The sequence below is a fragment of the Notothenia rossii genome (assembly GCF_949606895.1).
Source record: "Notothenia rossii genome assembly, chromosome: 10".
Lineage (NCBI taxonomy): Eukaryota > Metazoa > Chordata > Actinopteri > Perciformes > Nototheniidae > Notothenia > Notothenia rossii.
In genome coordinates, this window is record NC_136908.1 from 33,474,412 (window position 1) to 33,491,271 (window position 16,860).

At 42.0% G+C, this 16,860-nt stretch overlaps 1 protein-coding gene across 1 annotated transcript in view; it reads left to right on the forward strand.

Moving 5' to 3' along the window:
• The window catches only part of LOC307022751 (glutamate receptor ionotropic, kainate 5-like), a gene marked incomplete at its 3' end in the record, with an annotated part of 608,764 nt that overhangs the window by 539,935 nt on the left and 51,969 nt on the right, over positions 1–16,860 (forward strand). Inside the window, exon 17 of the mRNA XM_079655644.1 lies at positions 3,698–3,923. Within this exon, the coding sequence (XP_079511770.1) occupies positions 3,698–3,923 (226 nt within the window). The remainder of the gene's footprint in view (positions 1–3,697; positions 3,924–16,860) is intronic.

Consider the following 16,860-nt stretch of genomic DNA (forward strand, 5'->3'; position numbering starts at 1 on the left):
GGCTGCATACATGATACATTGTGCAAATGGCACATTTTGAGATCGGATACAGGACGCGTTTGTAGATGTCCGACGTTGTTTCCATAGTGAGCTAAGTTAACAATATATCATCATACATAAACATTTTCCGGGAGTAAATACTTGACTTATTGAATAAAGTTTGCTATATTCACTAACTAGTTTGGCAATATTATTCCGTGCATATGTTAAAAACCTTATTTCCATTTGATTCATTGGATTACTCGCGTGAATGTTTAGCACGTAAATGCTTTCGTTTTTAAAACCGTCCGACCTCGACTACAAGACCATCAACCAGTTGCATAGGATTAAAAAATGTCAACACTCACTCACCCCGTCTTAAACATTCCCAAAGAAGTGCCTCTGTCTCTCGTTGTGCTGGATGAAGTCACTGGCGACGAGTAAACCCAAAATAGTCCCAAACAGGCGCAGAGGTATTTTTCTTTTTTACTAGTTGTCCGAGTTCGGGGCCGGCAAATGCTGCCGCCATCTTGCTCAGCTCAGCTCTGTGCTGAGCTCTGAGAGCGGGAAAGACGGACTGCCCTCCCCTGCCCTCTGCTGGCGCGTGCTGTGCATTACAACCAATGTCGTCCCTGTCAAAACTCTGTGTCAGTGTAATAGAATGAAACGCATCTGTGATTTGGCGCACAGTCTGTGACGTCACAGTATTGAAAATCATACCGACGGTATTTCGAAATACCCTGGTATACCGTAATACCGTCATACCGCCCAAGCCTACTACACATGCTTATTGTAGTTGTAAGTGTAGTGCCTTGCTGCCTGTTGCACCATCCTTAATGGAGCATATGTGTGGGCTGGTCCTGTATAGTTTAATTTACAGGAAAGAAGTAAGCATAGGGTAGAGTTGTCCATTCTTGTTCTGTTTTCCGTGACTATCTTCCTCACCATGCTGAACACCCTATCAGACTCTCAGAGAGGCGCTACCATGGAAACCAAGCAATGGTGTAGATGTATTGAAGTCCGAGTGTAAACAGGTCGTGACTCACAAATCAGATTTACTCACAAGTCGTGAGTAAATCTGATTTAGTCACAAATCGTGAGAAATGCAGGAGAAATATGACCCTGGGAGGAAACCGGGAGAGGGCAATGAAATCTGGAGTCTCCCGTGAAAATCGGGAGGGTTGGCACGTATGGGAGGGACTGTAGAGGTGTTGGACCTTCACGTTGGACCCAGCATGTTATACTCTTGGTATACTGTCCAACAATATCACAGAAAGTCATTAAAAAGGATTTCATTACTGAGAGTTCAGCTTTTAATGGCAAAAAAAAAGATAAAAGTGTTCTGGTTGAAGCCCACCCCCCAACACAATGCAGTTGGTTATAACATCAATCACAGCGATCAACAGAGTTGAAATCAGACACGTTTCAAGACAAAGATGGTCAGCTTTAATACAGTCAGCCATTCAACTTTGTATTCTTCTTTTTTCTGTTATTAATTTGAATTACTTCAAAAAAGAATGTTCACTTGTTATTGTTTGGCTAACATTACAGGTTGTGTGTGTTCTATTCATTATCAGTGTTGTGCTAGTTACTGAACACCAGTAACTAGTTACATTACTAGTTACTTCATTTCAAAAGTAACTCAGTTACTTTACTGATTACTTATACCAAAAAGTAATGCGTTACTGTGAACAGTAACGTTCTAGTTACTTAAAAAAAGGGGTCCCAAAAACAAAAAACTCCCATTAATGCCCTTATAGCCTTCATTTAAGTACTGTTATTGCATTGGAGAATAATACAATCTGTTGATCAACTTGACATGCATTTGCATCACTGAACTCTGCTAAGCAATGTGTTCTATACAAACACAAACACAAAGATATGTTTCAAAGTGACAATTTATCGTCGTCAGAGAGCAATTCCGGTTGATACATGGCAAAGGCTTTCACAAAGTTAGAGCCGTTATCAGTAACCGTGGAGGTAACTTTTGTTGACACTCCATACAAAGAGTGAATGTGGTCAATCTCACTAGCAATAAGATCGTACGTGTGCCTACCCTTTATCCTTTTACAGGCCAACGCAGCTTTCTGGCGTTTTAAAGTGGTGGGGTTTATCCAGTGAGATGTTATCCCGAGGAAGCTTCTGTTGTGGACAGACCAAATGTCTGCGGTGGTCGAGATGTATTCCAGCCCCTCAAATGTTTTCTTTAGCTCGCTATCCATTTTGATATATTCTTTCTCCAGGTAGTTGGAAAACGTTTTGCGTCCCATATGCCGTGTGCCGCCCGGACATGGTATCATGCTTACTAGCTCCCTGAAAGCGGGTGACTCCACTGTAGAAATAGCCTGCACGTGTTCAACAACATACCGTACAATGGCTTTATCCACTTTCACCTGACTAGCAGTCCCTCGGTTGAAATCCAGCCGCTGTTGCTTGGGTGGAGGTGGGGTGGCGTCGGATGGCTCTGGGTCTGTGGTCAATAGCTTCGTCCCAGCATGTTGTTTTTGCAGATGTTTTAACAGATTGGAATTGCTGTTTTGAGCAGTAGATAGGATCTTTGACCCGCCAAGACACAACTTACACTTAACTAACACATTATTTTCTTTATGCTCGAGAAAAGTAAAATAGTGAGCATATCTCCATGCGGAGAAACTCAACTTGTGCTCCGCCGTCGCCATGATAGTATTGTTAGTAGGCTAACTAAACACAAACACGCCCACAAAGCGTCTCCGCATGTGACACAGGAAGTATCTAAGTAAATTTACTCAAGTACTGTACTTAAGTACAGTTCTCATCTCTGTTCGCCTCGCTGTTGGCGCCGCTCACCAACGTCTGGGAGCCGAGACTATATAAAAAAATAAAGGAGTAACGCACCATGTAGTAACGGTAACTGAGTTACTGAATTTAAAAAATAACGCGTTAGAGTACTAGTTACTGCCAAAAATAACGGCGTTACAGTAACGCGTTACTGTGTAACGCGTTAGTCCCAACACTGTTCATTATACAGAGCCCCTAAAAAAAAACTTCTCGTCGCACACCGGCTCGTAATAGCTCTTCACCTCTGGCCAAAATGTCCTTAAATTGAAGTTCTAGTTTGAAATATAACTCAATTTATTCATGGCTTCTCATTTCCACACATAAACATAATATTCTGCATTAACTGGTGGTCCCCTGCGTGCACAGCTCACTTTCTCATACGCGCCTGAAAAATGTGTTCTACTGTTTGTCCATGTCCCCTTAGTGGCTGTGTATGTTGATGTTGTATATTTTTAAATGAGCTGCTCATCAATATATGATACAAAAAATATTATTACCAATGAGGATGTTTTTCCGAATAAAGTCCTGACACAAATTAATGTAATTTAAGGTAGAACAATTGTAATGTGCAAGATTTCCTCATCTCATTTGAATTTTGTCTGTTATAACATTTTTAGAGTCTAAAACTAAATTTGAAACTTTATTCTAATCCTAGGTGAAATAGTTTGACTAACATTACAAAATGATTTGTTTTCTTCTACAAAGTTCAGTATAATCGGATAACTAAAAACTTACATTAGAAAAAGGACTAAGACTGTATTTAAAAAATCTGAAAAAATGAAGAGAAAACATTTGGACAAAGACCAAAATATAATGACTCTTGGTCCACTAACACTGGACTCAAACACTTGCAGTCATTGTGTAAACTGTGAGGTATAAAACCCCTGCTGTGTTCCTACAGAACTCTCGGTACCAGACGTACCAGCGCATGTGGAACTACATGTACTCCAAGCAGCCCAGCGTGTTTGTGAAAAGCACCGAGGAGGGCATCGCCCGCGTCATCAACTCCAAGTACGCCTTCTTGATGGAGAGCACCATGAACGAGTACTACCGCAGCCTGAACTGCAACCTGACCCAGATCGGAGGCCTGCTGGACACCAAGGGATACGGCATCGGCATGCCTCTGGGTGAGTGGCCCACCATCACAGGCCTCTATGAATGTGTGTTACTGCTGACTCGTGAATGTTACAAAACTGTTTGAGGGCTGGTAATGGGGGGTCGAGGGGTCCATTTACCATAGAATGACATTTTCATTTTGAAAATGAGACCATTCGGAGAAGAAAGAAAGGAAAATGTCTCTATTTAAGACAGACTTTAATAAAGGGGAACATAATGCAAACCTACATTTTTTTTTAATTTATTTAATCTTTATTCAACCAGATAAAAAGCATTGAGATAAAATCTCATTTACAATGCTGACCTGGCCAAGAAGGCAGCAACGTTACACATGTTTACACATAACACAAACATATCAAATACAGAGAACACAACTAAGTAAACAAAAAACAAAAAGCAGTCACTACATTGTGCACATTTGTGACAGTAAGAAAGGTACTACTTATGACTGCAAGAGCAGCTGGTGGTAAGGACCTCAGACAACTTCAATTTAAAACAGGCTATAGGGACAAGTGCCGTCAGTTTGAGGCTTGATTGAAGGTCATTCCAAGACCAAGGACCATAATGAAAAAGACTCCTTTTTCCAGCCTCAGTCCGCACAGCAGGAACCTGGAACCGTATCCAGGCACTGGATCTGAGGTTGTAAGAGTCACAAACTGGAGCAAATCTGGCAAATACAGTGGAAGTTTACCTAAAATGGTTTTATACATGAATAAAAATGCTGCATCCTACGCAAACTAAGTGAGGACCATCCATTTAAGCTATACAGTTAGCAATGATGAGTCCTATAGGGTGCATTTGATATATATCGCAGTGCAGCATGGTAGAGTGGGTCAAGTTTGGCCAAAACAGTGGGACAGGCAAATCTATAAAGTGTATCACCGTAGTCAAGCTGGGACAGGAATAAGCCAGAGACCTTTTACGGGAAGAAGTTGAAAAACAACATTTAACTCTGTAAAGGAAGCCGAGAGTGAATTTCAATTTCTTGGTTAGAACTTCAATGTGGTGTTTAAAGTTTAGATTTCTGTCCAACCAAAAGCCCAGATATTTGTATGTATCGACAAACTCAATGGAGACGCCATCAAGGGTGTCAATGGAGAGGCAAGAGGACGCTGACTTGGGAGCAAAGAGCATTGCTTTGGTCTTCTTACTGTTCATCAACAGTTTTGAATCAATAAGCGCATAATATAGCGCAGGGGTCGGCAACTCCTGGCACGCGTGCCAGCATTGGCACGCGGCACCGTAACCAGTGGCACACTAGGAATACGTGGAATAAGTGTGCAAAATATTTAAATTGTATTTTCGGATCCTGAACGAGACCGCCGCCAGAGCGCGTCTCCCCGTTACCTGCAGAAGGAAGCCATGCACGCAACGCAGCCCCGCTCTCTTTATCTCCAGGTGACATTCTGCCGCTTTCCTCCGTGGTGCAGTGCTGATCGTTTCACCACGGAGGAAAGCACTTCACAAATTGCAGTACCCATAAGGAGCTGTACAAATGCCGCAGTTTTTGCGTGGCTGTGTATTTAGTTGAAACCCCAGTGGTGATCTGCTCATCTCTCATCGACAAAATATGCTACAAAGGGGCGGACTGGCCATCTGTGTGTTGAACTTTCCTGTCGGCTCCCAGACCGTAGTCGAGGAGGGCAGAAGCAACAAGCTTCAGGTTCCATAACCCACTTTAGAGAGAGGCGAGCTCTTCTTGGGAGGCCGTTGCATTTATTTAGCTGTTTTTCTGTTTCACAAAATACATCACAGACCTCTGTTTTTCTGCTTCCTCGTTTCACTTCCAGAAACATACACACGTTCTCTCCATAGGTTCTCTCACTGTCGCTCTACCATCCACAAACACACATGCACAAGCCACACCCCTCTCTCTCTCTCTCTCTTAAAGGGACAGCGATCTCATCTCACTCTGCATGACCCTAATATCATAGCATGTGTGCTCTGGAGAATCACAGAACGGACGATCGTCCTTATTATTATGCCGTTTAAACCAATTATTTAAATGTGTTTTTTAAATTCGGCATCATGTGAGTTGCGCTGACAGGTCCACACACAGTGCTTCCCCGCAGCGAGGCTCCCCCGCCCTCCTGCTGATAGTTGACGAGCGTCAAGCTCCTCAACCCCCCCCCTCTCGATCGTTGGCACGCTGATAACAATTATTTTTTTTAATGGCACTTCATATCAAAAAGATTGCCGACCCCTGCTATAGCGTGATAAAATCTGATTTTAAATTGGAAACGGCCATATCCAGAGAAGTAGCACATGAGTATACAATAGTGTCATCAGCATTCATATGATAGGTAGAAAATTGCATCTGATTACAAATATTGTTTACATATAATTAAAAGAGCCAGGGCCCCAACATAGAGCCCTGTGGAACTCCCTTCTCCAAGGCGACAAGGTCAAAGACAGTACTACCCAACCTGAAGCATTGAGTACGGTAGGTTAGATAACTCTGAAAACAGCAAATGGCGTTATGACCTAAATGAGACACCAACATAACATTAGACAGAATGTGGTGATCTACAGTGTGAAATGCTTAAAACAATGCAACACAAACTGGTTTTTATCCAAAGCAGCCTTAATATCGTCTAAGACTTTCAGACTGGCAGTCACAGTACTGTGCTTTGATCTGAATCCAGATTGCATAGGGTTAAGCCTGTGTCACACTGTCCCGAAATTGATACCCGATGGACACACGAATATGGAATTGTGAATTTTGCACGAAGATGGCCCCGAACCACACACAAAGGCAACATTTACATTACATTTAAGACATACAACTGCAACGAAAGTAACAAAAACAATTATGTTAAAGTACTATGATACTGTACTGATATTTTCAGACTTTGTTCTTTACTTTATCCGTCGTTATATGTAGAAGATATCAAGTTTTCTCCGTAATGTTGTTTCCATAGCAACAACAACATCCTGTCAACTCGCCTTCAAAATAATATATTTGCTACGGTGAATGAAGCAAGCAGGACCCAAATGCAGATTACACTGATATTGCCTTTATTTCAAGGATAAAATAATAACTTTCACAAAACAGAACAATCACCGGTGAACTCAGTCACAAACAAAAGACAAACCAACACTGAACAAAGGAAGAGACAAAACTAAATACAGGGAGGGGTAATTACAAGACGAGAAACAGCCGGGCAGGGGAGGAGAAACACAAGGGCCACAGGTGAACACAATCAGACAACTAGACACACCAAGGAAACTAACGACAGGAGGAAAAACACAGGGAAAAGGACCAGACAATATACCAAGAGGAAAACATGACAGGGAGAACAGCAAAACACCCAAAACAAGACATAACAAATGTGACATAACACAATAATCGTAACAATATTATATCCTTTTCAGTTTCACAGAACACAAATTGGGTTATTTACATAATATGTTTACATGATTTTGTTGTGCAATAAAACAACCAAATCGACACACGATAAAGGAAATGTTCAAATTTGGCTCTGATCGTAGCAACATCGGGCCATTCGTGAGGGCATCTTAAGACATCGTATGACCGCTGGTGGAGTTTTTCAGGCTCCGGCAGCAACTTCGTGAGCGGTGGCAAAATCTTTGGCATGCCAAAAAATTGCCGAAGGACCTTGTGAAGGTTCATTTTCGTGTTGAATTTGTTTGTCAATTTTGCCCTTCGTAAGGCCATCGTGAAGGGCATCTTGTTATCATTGGTGCCATCTGGCATTCACCACGATCAGAGTGAGGACGAATGCCCGATGGCACCGATGATAACGCGAAGATGACACGATTTGACAAGATGCCCTCACGAGTGCCTTACAAAGTTGCCGCTCACAAAGTTGCTGCCGGAGCCTGAGAAACTCCACCCGGTGGTCATACGATGGCTTAAGATGCCCTCACGAATGGCTGTTACGATCAAAGCCGAATTTGAACATTTCCTTTATCGTGTGTCCATCGGGTGTCAATTTCGGGACAGTGTGACGCGGGCTTTAAGGATGTTTTGTGAATTTAAAAAAAGTTTTAGCTGAGCAGAAACTAGGGACTCAAGAATCTTTTATAACAGCTTGCTTCCACACAGCTGGCAGTGTGTGACTGGACAGGGAGAGATTAAAAATATCAGTAACTGGTTGTGCTATAATCTGAGCTGCAATTCTTTAAAAGAACGGGTCGAGGCCATCAGGGTCAATTGAATGCAAACCGTGTAAGAATTCAGAGACCGAGAAATAAGCAAAATCAAAAACAGGGGAGATCATCTCTTGACTATGGCTAAGAGTACGACCAGGCAGAGAGTCATGACTTTGCTCATCAAAAATGTGACCAGCCTTTTTGAAGTGAGCACTGAAAGCATTAGACATACCATCTGAATCTGGAATTAAATAATCACTGACCTTCAGTTTTTGTGGGAAACTAGAAACCTTCTTGTTCTGAAGTGATTTAATTGTTTTCCAGAACTTAGAATGGTCATTAAAACAATCAGTGGTTAAGCTCAGATAGTAATCAGCTTTATCTTTTTTAATAAGGGCTGAACATTTATTTCTGAGGACACGAAAAAGAAGCCAGTCATCACTAGCTAAAGACCATTGCTTATTGAGATCATGAATGAGATCAGATAGTTCTGTAGTAAACCATGGAGTGTTCCTATTCTTAACTCTGAATTTTCTAAGGGGGGCATGTCTATTAATAATCGATAAAAAGTGATCAATAAAGAATTGAACCGCAACATCGACAGATGGAATTAATGCTATGAAGTGCCATTTAACCTCCGCCAGATCGTGTTGGAAACTTTAATAATCGATAAAAAGTGATCAATAAAGAATTGAACCGCAACATCGACAGATGGAATTAATGCTATGAAGTGCCATTTAACCTCCGCCAGATCGTGTAGGAAAGCCTGCTCAGAGAAGTGTTTGAAGCAGCGCCTGAGCACAATAAGGCCCTTGGCTTTGGGTAACTTAGTGCTCCTAACGCAAGCAATAGTGCAATGGTCACTGATATCATTAGGAAAAACACCAACAGACACATGAGCTGCATTTGTTAGAATGATATCTATAAGTGTATCGTTATTGGGTTTGGCAGGGTTTATTCTAGTGGAACTATCAATAAACTGAGTTAAGTTCAAAGAATCACAAACCTGCCTAAACTGTGAAGATTTATCACTCATCCAGTCCCAATTTAAATCACCCAATAATATGATTTCAGAAAAAAACGTAGACAACAATTCAGTAAGGCTAGTAGTTGCATCCATGTTGGCCGATGGAGGCCTATTACAGCCAATAACAGTGAGAGGAGCATTTGCTATAATTATTTGGACTGCTAGCAACTCAAATTGCCTTGGAATTGAAATCGAATAAAGGACTGAGCACTGTAGTTTCTCAGCAGTGTATATTGCAACACCACCAGCTCGGCCCTTACGATCCGTTCTGAATACATTATATCCATCAATGTGAATAACAGTGTCAGTGAAAGACGGTTTTAACCAGGTTTCAGAAACTCCAACAATATCAGGTTTTGTAACTAAAAACCAGGTCTTGAAAACATCTAATTTGGGAACTAGGCTTCTAGCATTAACATGCAGAAAACCCAATCCTTGCCTACAGCTAAACTCATTCGGAGTTGGCAAGTGCTGCAAGGAAGCAGAGAAACACTCGGGACCGGGGTTAATGTTAACGTTACCAGAGAGTAATAGTAACAATATTAACAGCCTCGAAGAGGATTTTTTCACATGGGCTCTGGACGCTTCATTCCTCAGGGGGGCGGGGACGCTCCGATCCTTCGATATTTGTGAGTCCAGAGTCAAAAGGGCATACGGGAGAGCGCATTTTGTGCCATAAAACATCAGCTTCAGTGCTCCAGAGGTTCCACCAACCCGAATTTCCGAAGTGAGCAGAGACATCGCTGGGAGGCAATCCGCCAGCTTTGCCGACATGCAGGCTGACAATTAATCCCAGGAAAAAAGCTAACACGAGGGTAACTTTTGCAACATTGTGCTGCAACACACCTAATTCCAGATCAGCAGCTCAGGTCGATAAGCAACTCAGTTCGATCAGCAGCTCAGGTCGATCAGCCCCCGACAGCACGGCAGGAGAGACAGCAATCCAGAGTCCGAAAGAGCGACAGCTCTGGCAGAGAGCAAGTAACTCAGTCACAGCGAGCCACCGGCACAAAATGACGCAAAACAGCCTAAAAACTTTTAAAAGCACAGCAGACCAAATAAAAAAACGGGTCTAAAAAGCTAAGTAAAAATTATAAAATGTCAGTATGCACAAGAGGTAGTCAATGCCAAAAAACGAGAATGAGACAAATAGTTACTTTTGGCTGTCCTATCCCTTTCAATTTGGAGCAGCACAAGTCCCCACGGGACCGAAATATCCTGTCTTTCTCTCCCAACCCCGGTTTCACCAGGACGGGGAACATGCTCCTCTTGCAGTCCGCTGAGCACGATGTTGAGCCCCCTCCCCCTGATCCTCTCTCCCGCATCTGTCAAGTGCGGATCTTTGGACTTGGCCCGTCTGATTAGCCTCATGGCTCTACAAGACAACTTTTTTATTTCTTCAAGCCATGTTCATGATTTTGTTTTAGGTTTAAACACTAAGAGAGAGAAGTCAAAAAGTCCACCTAAGCCTGTCTATACAGATGTAGCGATTCATTTCAGACAGTTTGAAACGCGAGGGCCGTGATTGGTACGTGATCTGCCCTCGCTCAAGGGAAAACCTCCAGCTTGACTTGAGACCGCCCCCGTGATAGATAAATGTAATTATAATGAAGCCAGCTGCAATGGATCATTGATCCACCAGGGGGTGCAGTGGGGTTCCACACTGGAGCTCATGTGAAATAAAGTCAGATACAGTACGCTGGATGTACAGCGGAACTTTGTTAAGATCCATATGTCACGGATATCATACTCTGTGATAAATAAGAGACATGTAATCATTTACAAAACATCACCATGTTGTTATTTAACAAAATAATGTTGTTTAGTCGAAAAAAAACTAACGGGAGGAAATGCAGCCCGGCTCTCGATTTTTAATCCTAATTTAATCATCATCTTTACCACGATCATTTATGTTTATGTTTGCCGAATTGACATGAAATCACTGACACATATGAATATACTGTATTCAACTTCATTAAAACGTTATTAACGGGCCTAAACTCAGTAATTCACTAAAAATATTTATATTTTAATGGAGCCTTGTCGGCAGATCAGGATCCCAAAGCATAGCGGAGGGATCCTGATCAGCATGACGGGTATTATTTTCCCCATAAGGAACAAGTCGCTGCAAATGATCCCGCTTATTACACGGCCACATTCTCAACAAAGTAACGACATGACTCCTAATATTAATTTAAATGCTTTTATGGATTTAGAAAATGTTTTTATTGATTTAAAAAACAGTTGTATGTATTTATTTAAATTGACATGCATCCGCTAAGAAAAATAGTCCGTTGTTACCGTTTTTTAAACAGTGTGAATGAAATGGCAGCTCTCTCCCCCCTCCCCCCCTGATCTTTCTTCTCCAGCAGCTAAATGAACTGTAGGCTACTCTGAGTGACCATAGACTGTATGTGACAAGCTTACAGTTAGTGACGTAACAACACCATAAAAGATGGTGGGTTGAAAGGAATATGGGAGGTAAAAATAACTACAATAATTGTGATTTATTTATTGTGGCTTTTATGTTTTTAGGTATAAAATGTTATGTAATTCAGGCTTATAGTTCACCCTTCTCTAAAAGCCTTCAACAATGACAAAATTCATAGTAATGTAATAAATCCTTCCAACACACATTGTAAAAAATTGCCTATTGTAAGTTAAGAAATCATTCCAATATGTACATCTTCTGATGAAACAACAATAACATTATAAATAGTAGAACATGGTATTGCACATTTAGCTTTGAGTGTTACTGACCTGAGATGTTTTTATTACATGAATTAAGGTGACTGAGGCTTTGGGATGCAAACTCATCTGTATGAAAAAGGTGACAAGGATCCGAGCCCCCGGCTCCCCCACCGCACGGAATATCGGCTTTAAAATGAGGAATAACAGAGGATTTCAGCAGTCAGAACAACTAAAGCAGCAGTGTTAATAATAACAGAAACGCAAAAGAGTCACATCTAATAGAAATATATAAAAGCATTTATTTTAATTGTGTAGCAGTCAGTTTATAATTTTGGCAGCACTGTTGAGCATTTTGAAAATGTATTTTCATGCCTCTGTGCAAGGCTTAGTCTTTCTATCTTTATAGGCACATGGTGTAAAGTAACTAAGTTCATAAACTCAACAAGTACTATACTTGGGCACAATTTTGAGATACTTGTACTTTATTTAAGTATTTCAATGTTTTGCTACTTTGTTCTTCTACTCCACTACAGTTCAGAGGTAAATGGTGTACTTTTCCTCCACCTACATGTATATGTATATACATGTACATGTATTTAATACCTTTAGTTACTTCACAGATGTGGATGAATGATGTGAAATATAATCAAGTGTTAAATCAGAATTTAGTTCCACCTGGAGTAAATCCACAAGCTGCCCTGCAGTATACAAAGTCATTCAAACTAGCTGCACCTTTACCAGCTTTGAGAACACTTTCATGATCAATCATTATAAAACATATCATATATATTATTCTGAAATGGACCAATCTGCACAATGACTACTTTTACTGTCGCTACTTTCACTATATTTTGATAAGAATACTTTTCTACTTTGACTTGAGGAACATTTTGAATGCAGGACTTTTACTGTAACAGAGTATTCCTACACTCTGGTACTATTACTTTTACTCAAGTACAAGATCTGAGTACTTCTACTTTTACTCAAGTACAAGATCTGTGTGCTTATACTTTTACTCAAGTACAAGACCTGTGTGCTTATACTTTTAATCAAGTACAAGACCTGAGTACTTCTACTTTTACTCAAGTACAAGATCTGAGTGCTTCTACTTTTACTCAAGTACAATATATATATATATATATATATATATATATATATATATATATATATATATATATATATATATATATATATATATATATATATATATATATATATACTTATACCACCTCTGTTTATAGCCTATGAAAAAAACTATTAGAAATAGAAGGCTAAAGCTAACGTTAGCAGATAGTGACAATGTATGCTAGCTAGCTAGCTCAACGATTCCTTAAATAATATTGCCACAGAAAAACTTTTCAGTTCACATCACGCTCTGCCGCTCCAACAGGGAGCTCTGCTCTGAACACCTGAACGGCCCGTTCTAACAGCTGTTCACCAGCGGTCCAGTCTGTGCCACAGTGACTCCGGACCATGTAGCTGCTGAAGCTAGACCATCATCTCGGAGCAGCAGAGCCTTATTATACATCCATGAGCAGAGCCGACAGGCAGGAAGACTCGAGCACACAGCTCGCACTTCATTATAATATATAAAAAAAGAACACCATGCGTGTCATGATGGCACATAACAGCTCACGGCCGCAGATTACTCCGGGTCCCAGACCCCCCCATACCCCAAAAATATTTTTATTGCAGATAAAACTACCTATTTTGGATTCAAAACGGCGAATTTCGCCGAAAGGTGACAAGTTTGCATCACAGAACATAGACAGAGCACAACTGAAACATAACATCTGAGATGTAACAACATAATATACTTTTTGGGGATGCAGCTTGTGATGTGAGGAGTGAGGGACACGGCTTAGAACGGGCGTGTCGCCTGGCAGGACAGGAGAGTGTGTGCACCAGTCTGCCTTGACGTGTGTGTGTGTGTGTGTGTGTGTGTGTGTGTGTGTGTGTGTGTGTGTGTGTGTGTGTGTGTGTGTGTGTGTGTGTGTGTGTGTGTGTGTGTGTGTGTGTGTGTGTGTGTGTGTGTGTGTGTGTGTGTGTGTGTGTGTGTGTGTGTGTGTGTGTGTGTGTGTGTGTGTGTGTGTGTGTGTGTGTGTGGGCATTTGTTTATAATAGTATTGTTCGTTCTGGTGCACTCTGGCAGGACTATAGCACATCGAGATTAAGATTAAACAAATTTCTTTCACTTGGGAATACACATATAACTATGGAGAACCAGATTTGTGTAAATTACTGTTCGTGGTAATTGGAAAACAAATGCCGGTGGTGTCGGACACACACATATACACCGAACACGCACACACAGAACAGAGCTGAGCACAAACACACACACACCAACACACATCATGCGCCCCTGGTGACAGGACATCTCCTTCATAAAACGAGGGGGCATACTCTGGTAGTTCGATGTGTGTAGAGGTGTGTGTGGTTAAAAGTAGCAGCCTCGATCTCTATTCAGCTGTTCTAATGAAGGGAAACGCAGTGAAGTAAACAGTAAAAGGCACAGTTCTTTGCAGCTGGTGCTGCTCTTCTCAGATTCTGCTGAGTTACACTTTACTGCCTCCAGTAACCTGTACCACGAAGCCAGTTCAACAGACCCTGGATATGTTTGAGTTACCCGGCTTAACTAACCCTAACAAACGCGATGTCGGTAAGCGGTCCTACGAAGCTGGTTATCAACTCAGCAAATCAACCAGGGTTCTCTGTCCGGCTGAGAGCGCGTTCACGTGAAAGGGACAGGGTTAGCATAATTTGAGCAATCACAAACATGGAGACGCGTGCTGACAGCGCAGCGTCATACTTCATGAATAATAATAATAATAAATGGGATTTATATAGCGCTTTTCTAGACCCAAAGACGCTTTACAATATGAGTCAGGTCGACAAACAAAACAAGAACAAAAACACAAACAAAGACAAAACAAAAACAGAAAAGCAGTCAGGAGGATGTTGGTTCAGAGGGGGGAGGGGCGGGTTTAAGGATAAGCAGAGTTGAAGAGGTGGGTTTTGAGACGGGACTGGAACAGGGTGAGGGAATCAGACTCACGGAGGTCTTGGGGGAGGGAGTTCCAGAGCTTCGGGGCTGCCACAGAGAAGGCTCTGTCCCCGAAGCTCCGGAGTTTGGCCTTGGGGATTGAGAGCAAACCGGCTGAGGTGGATCTGAGGGACTGGGGTGGTTGGTAGAGGATGAGGAGGTCAGTGAGGTAGGGGGGAGCCAGATGGTGGAGGGCTTTATAGGTGAGGACCAGGAGTTTGTAGTGAATGCGGTGTGAGACGGGAAGCCAGTGGAGTTCTTTGAGGACCGGGGTGATGTGATGCCATGATTTGGTGTGGCTGAGGAGTCTGGCGGCTGCGTTCTGGACACGCTGGAGTCTGTTGAGGGATGTTGCGCTGATGCCGAAGAGGAGTGAGTTGCAATAGTCAAGGCGGGAGGAGATGAAGGCGTGAATGAGTCGCTCAGCTGCGGGGCGGGTGAGAGAGGGACGGAGTTTGGCGATATTGCGGAGGTGGAAAAATGAGGTTTTTACAACTTGGCGGATGTGGGGGTCGAGGGAGAGGGTGAGGTCGAATATCACGCCAAGGTTGCGTGCCTGGGTGGAGGGGGAAACAGGGGTGCCATCGATGGTGAGTGTCAGGTTGGGGGTTTTGCTGAGGGTGGAGCCGATGAGGAGGAGTTCAGTTTTAAGTGAATGATAGCAAATCCTGCTTCGTAGTACAGGCCAATGGTGCCGCAGAGATTTCATAAAGTGAAGGAGGTTTTCATTCTATAAAACAGCTGTGGGCAGCAGATACTGTGAGTCACGGACAGGAATCCCTCAATTTAAATACAACGAGGCCACGCTTTATTAACTTGTGCCCACGCTTTATTAACTTGTGCGAACGAGAAAGTAAAACGTGGCCACGTTTTATTTATTTTTCACTCAATGAACCCTCCAGGGCTCCGTACAATAGAGAGCATTGCGCAGCAATTTTTATTGACTTGTCAAAGGCTTTTGATACAGTGGATCATGCCTTACTGTTACAAAAGGCTGTCTGTTGGTTCGAGAACTATCTATCATGCAGATCACAGTGTGTGCGGGCAGAAGGCTTAACTTCAACATCTCTTCAGGTATCCAAAGGTTTGCCACAGTGATCTGTTTTAGGACCATTGTTATTTAAAATTAAGAATACAATTAGTTTTTTTCTTTAGAAACAAGTCTTGTTTTTCCTATGAGGTCAAAAAGAGACTAGTGTCTGCAACCTTTCTGTCTGTGCTGGATTATGGAGATGTGGTTTATATGAATGCATCTTCTCAGTGCCTTCACTCGTCTTCCACGGTGCACTGAGATTCATCACAAACCTCAAAGCCTCGACGCACCACTGCAATCTATACACTCATGTTGGATGGTCTTCCCTGACCACGCGTATTCTGAAACATTGGCACATCCTTATATATAAGGCTATTCTTGGTGCTCTTCCCCCTTATCAAAGGATGTACATAAACATAAAATGCACAGGATCTTATCGGCTTCGCTTCGAGAACTTTTTCCTTTTAACTGTACCAAAGGTCCGTACTGAACTTGGGAAAAGGGCGTTCAGTTACGCTGCCCCTCAAGCTTGGAACCTGCTTCAAACCGAGCTGAAACTCAGAGAGCTGGTCTCATTAGAAACACTCAAAGCAACTTTAACTGACCTTGAAGCAGGCCGCTGTGTCTGTAAATGCTTTTACTAAACTTGGTGTATGACTGTGTTGTGATTGTGTGTTTTTTAACTGTTTGTAACTGTAAAACTGTCTTAAACTGTGCTGTTACCATTCTTGGGCCAGGACTCTCCTGAAAAAGAGATTTTTAATCTCAATGAGACCTATCCTGGTTAAATAAAGTTAAAATTAAAAATTAAAAAAATAAGTCGATAAGATTGTGATCTAATTCCCTGAAATTATCGTAAATTTGTTGATCACTGTTTTCTGGATCAAAATGGGGAATGTCTTCAGATATAAACTCAAGCTCTTCCAGGCGAGACACTGTTTGGGGTCTGAACTTGTGAGGGCGAGACTAAGCTAGCATTAGCATGGACGTGTGCATCATGCTAAAGCTATACCTGGTGAGGATGTATGTACAGTAAGT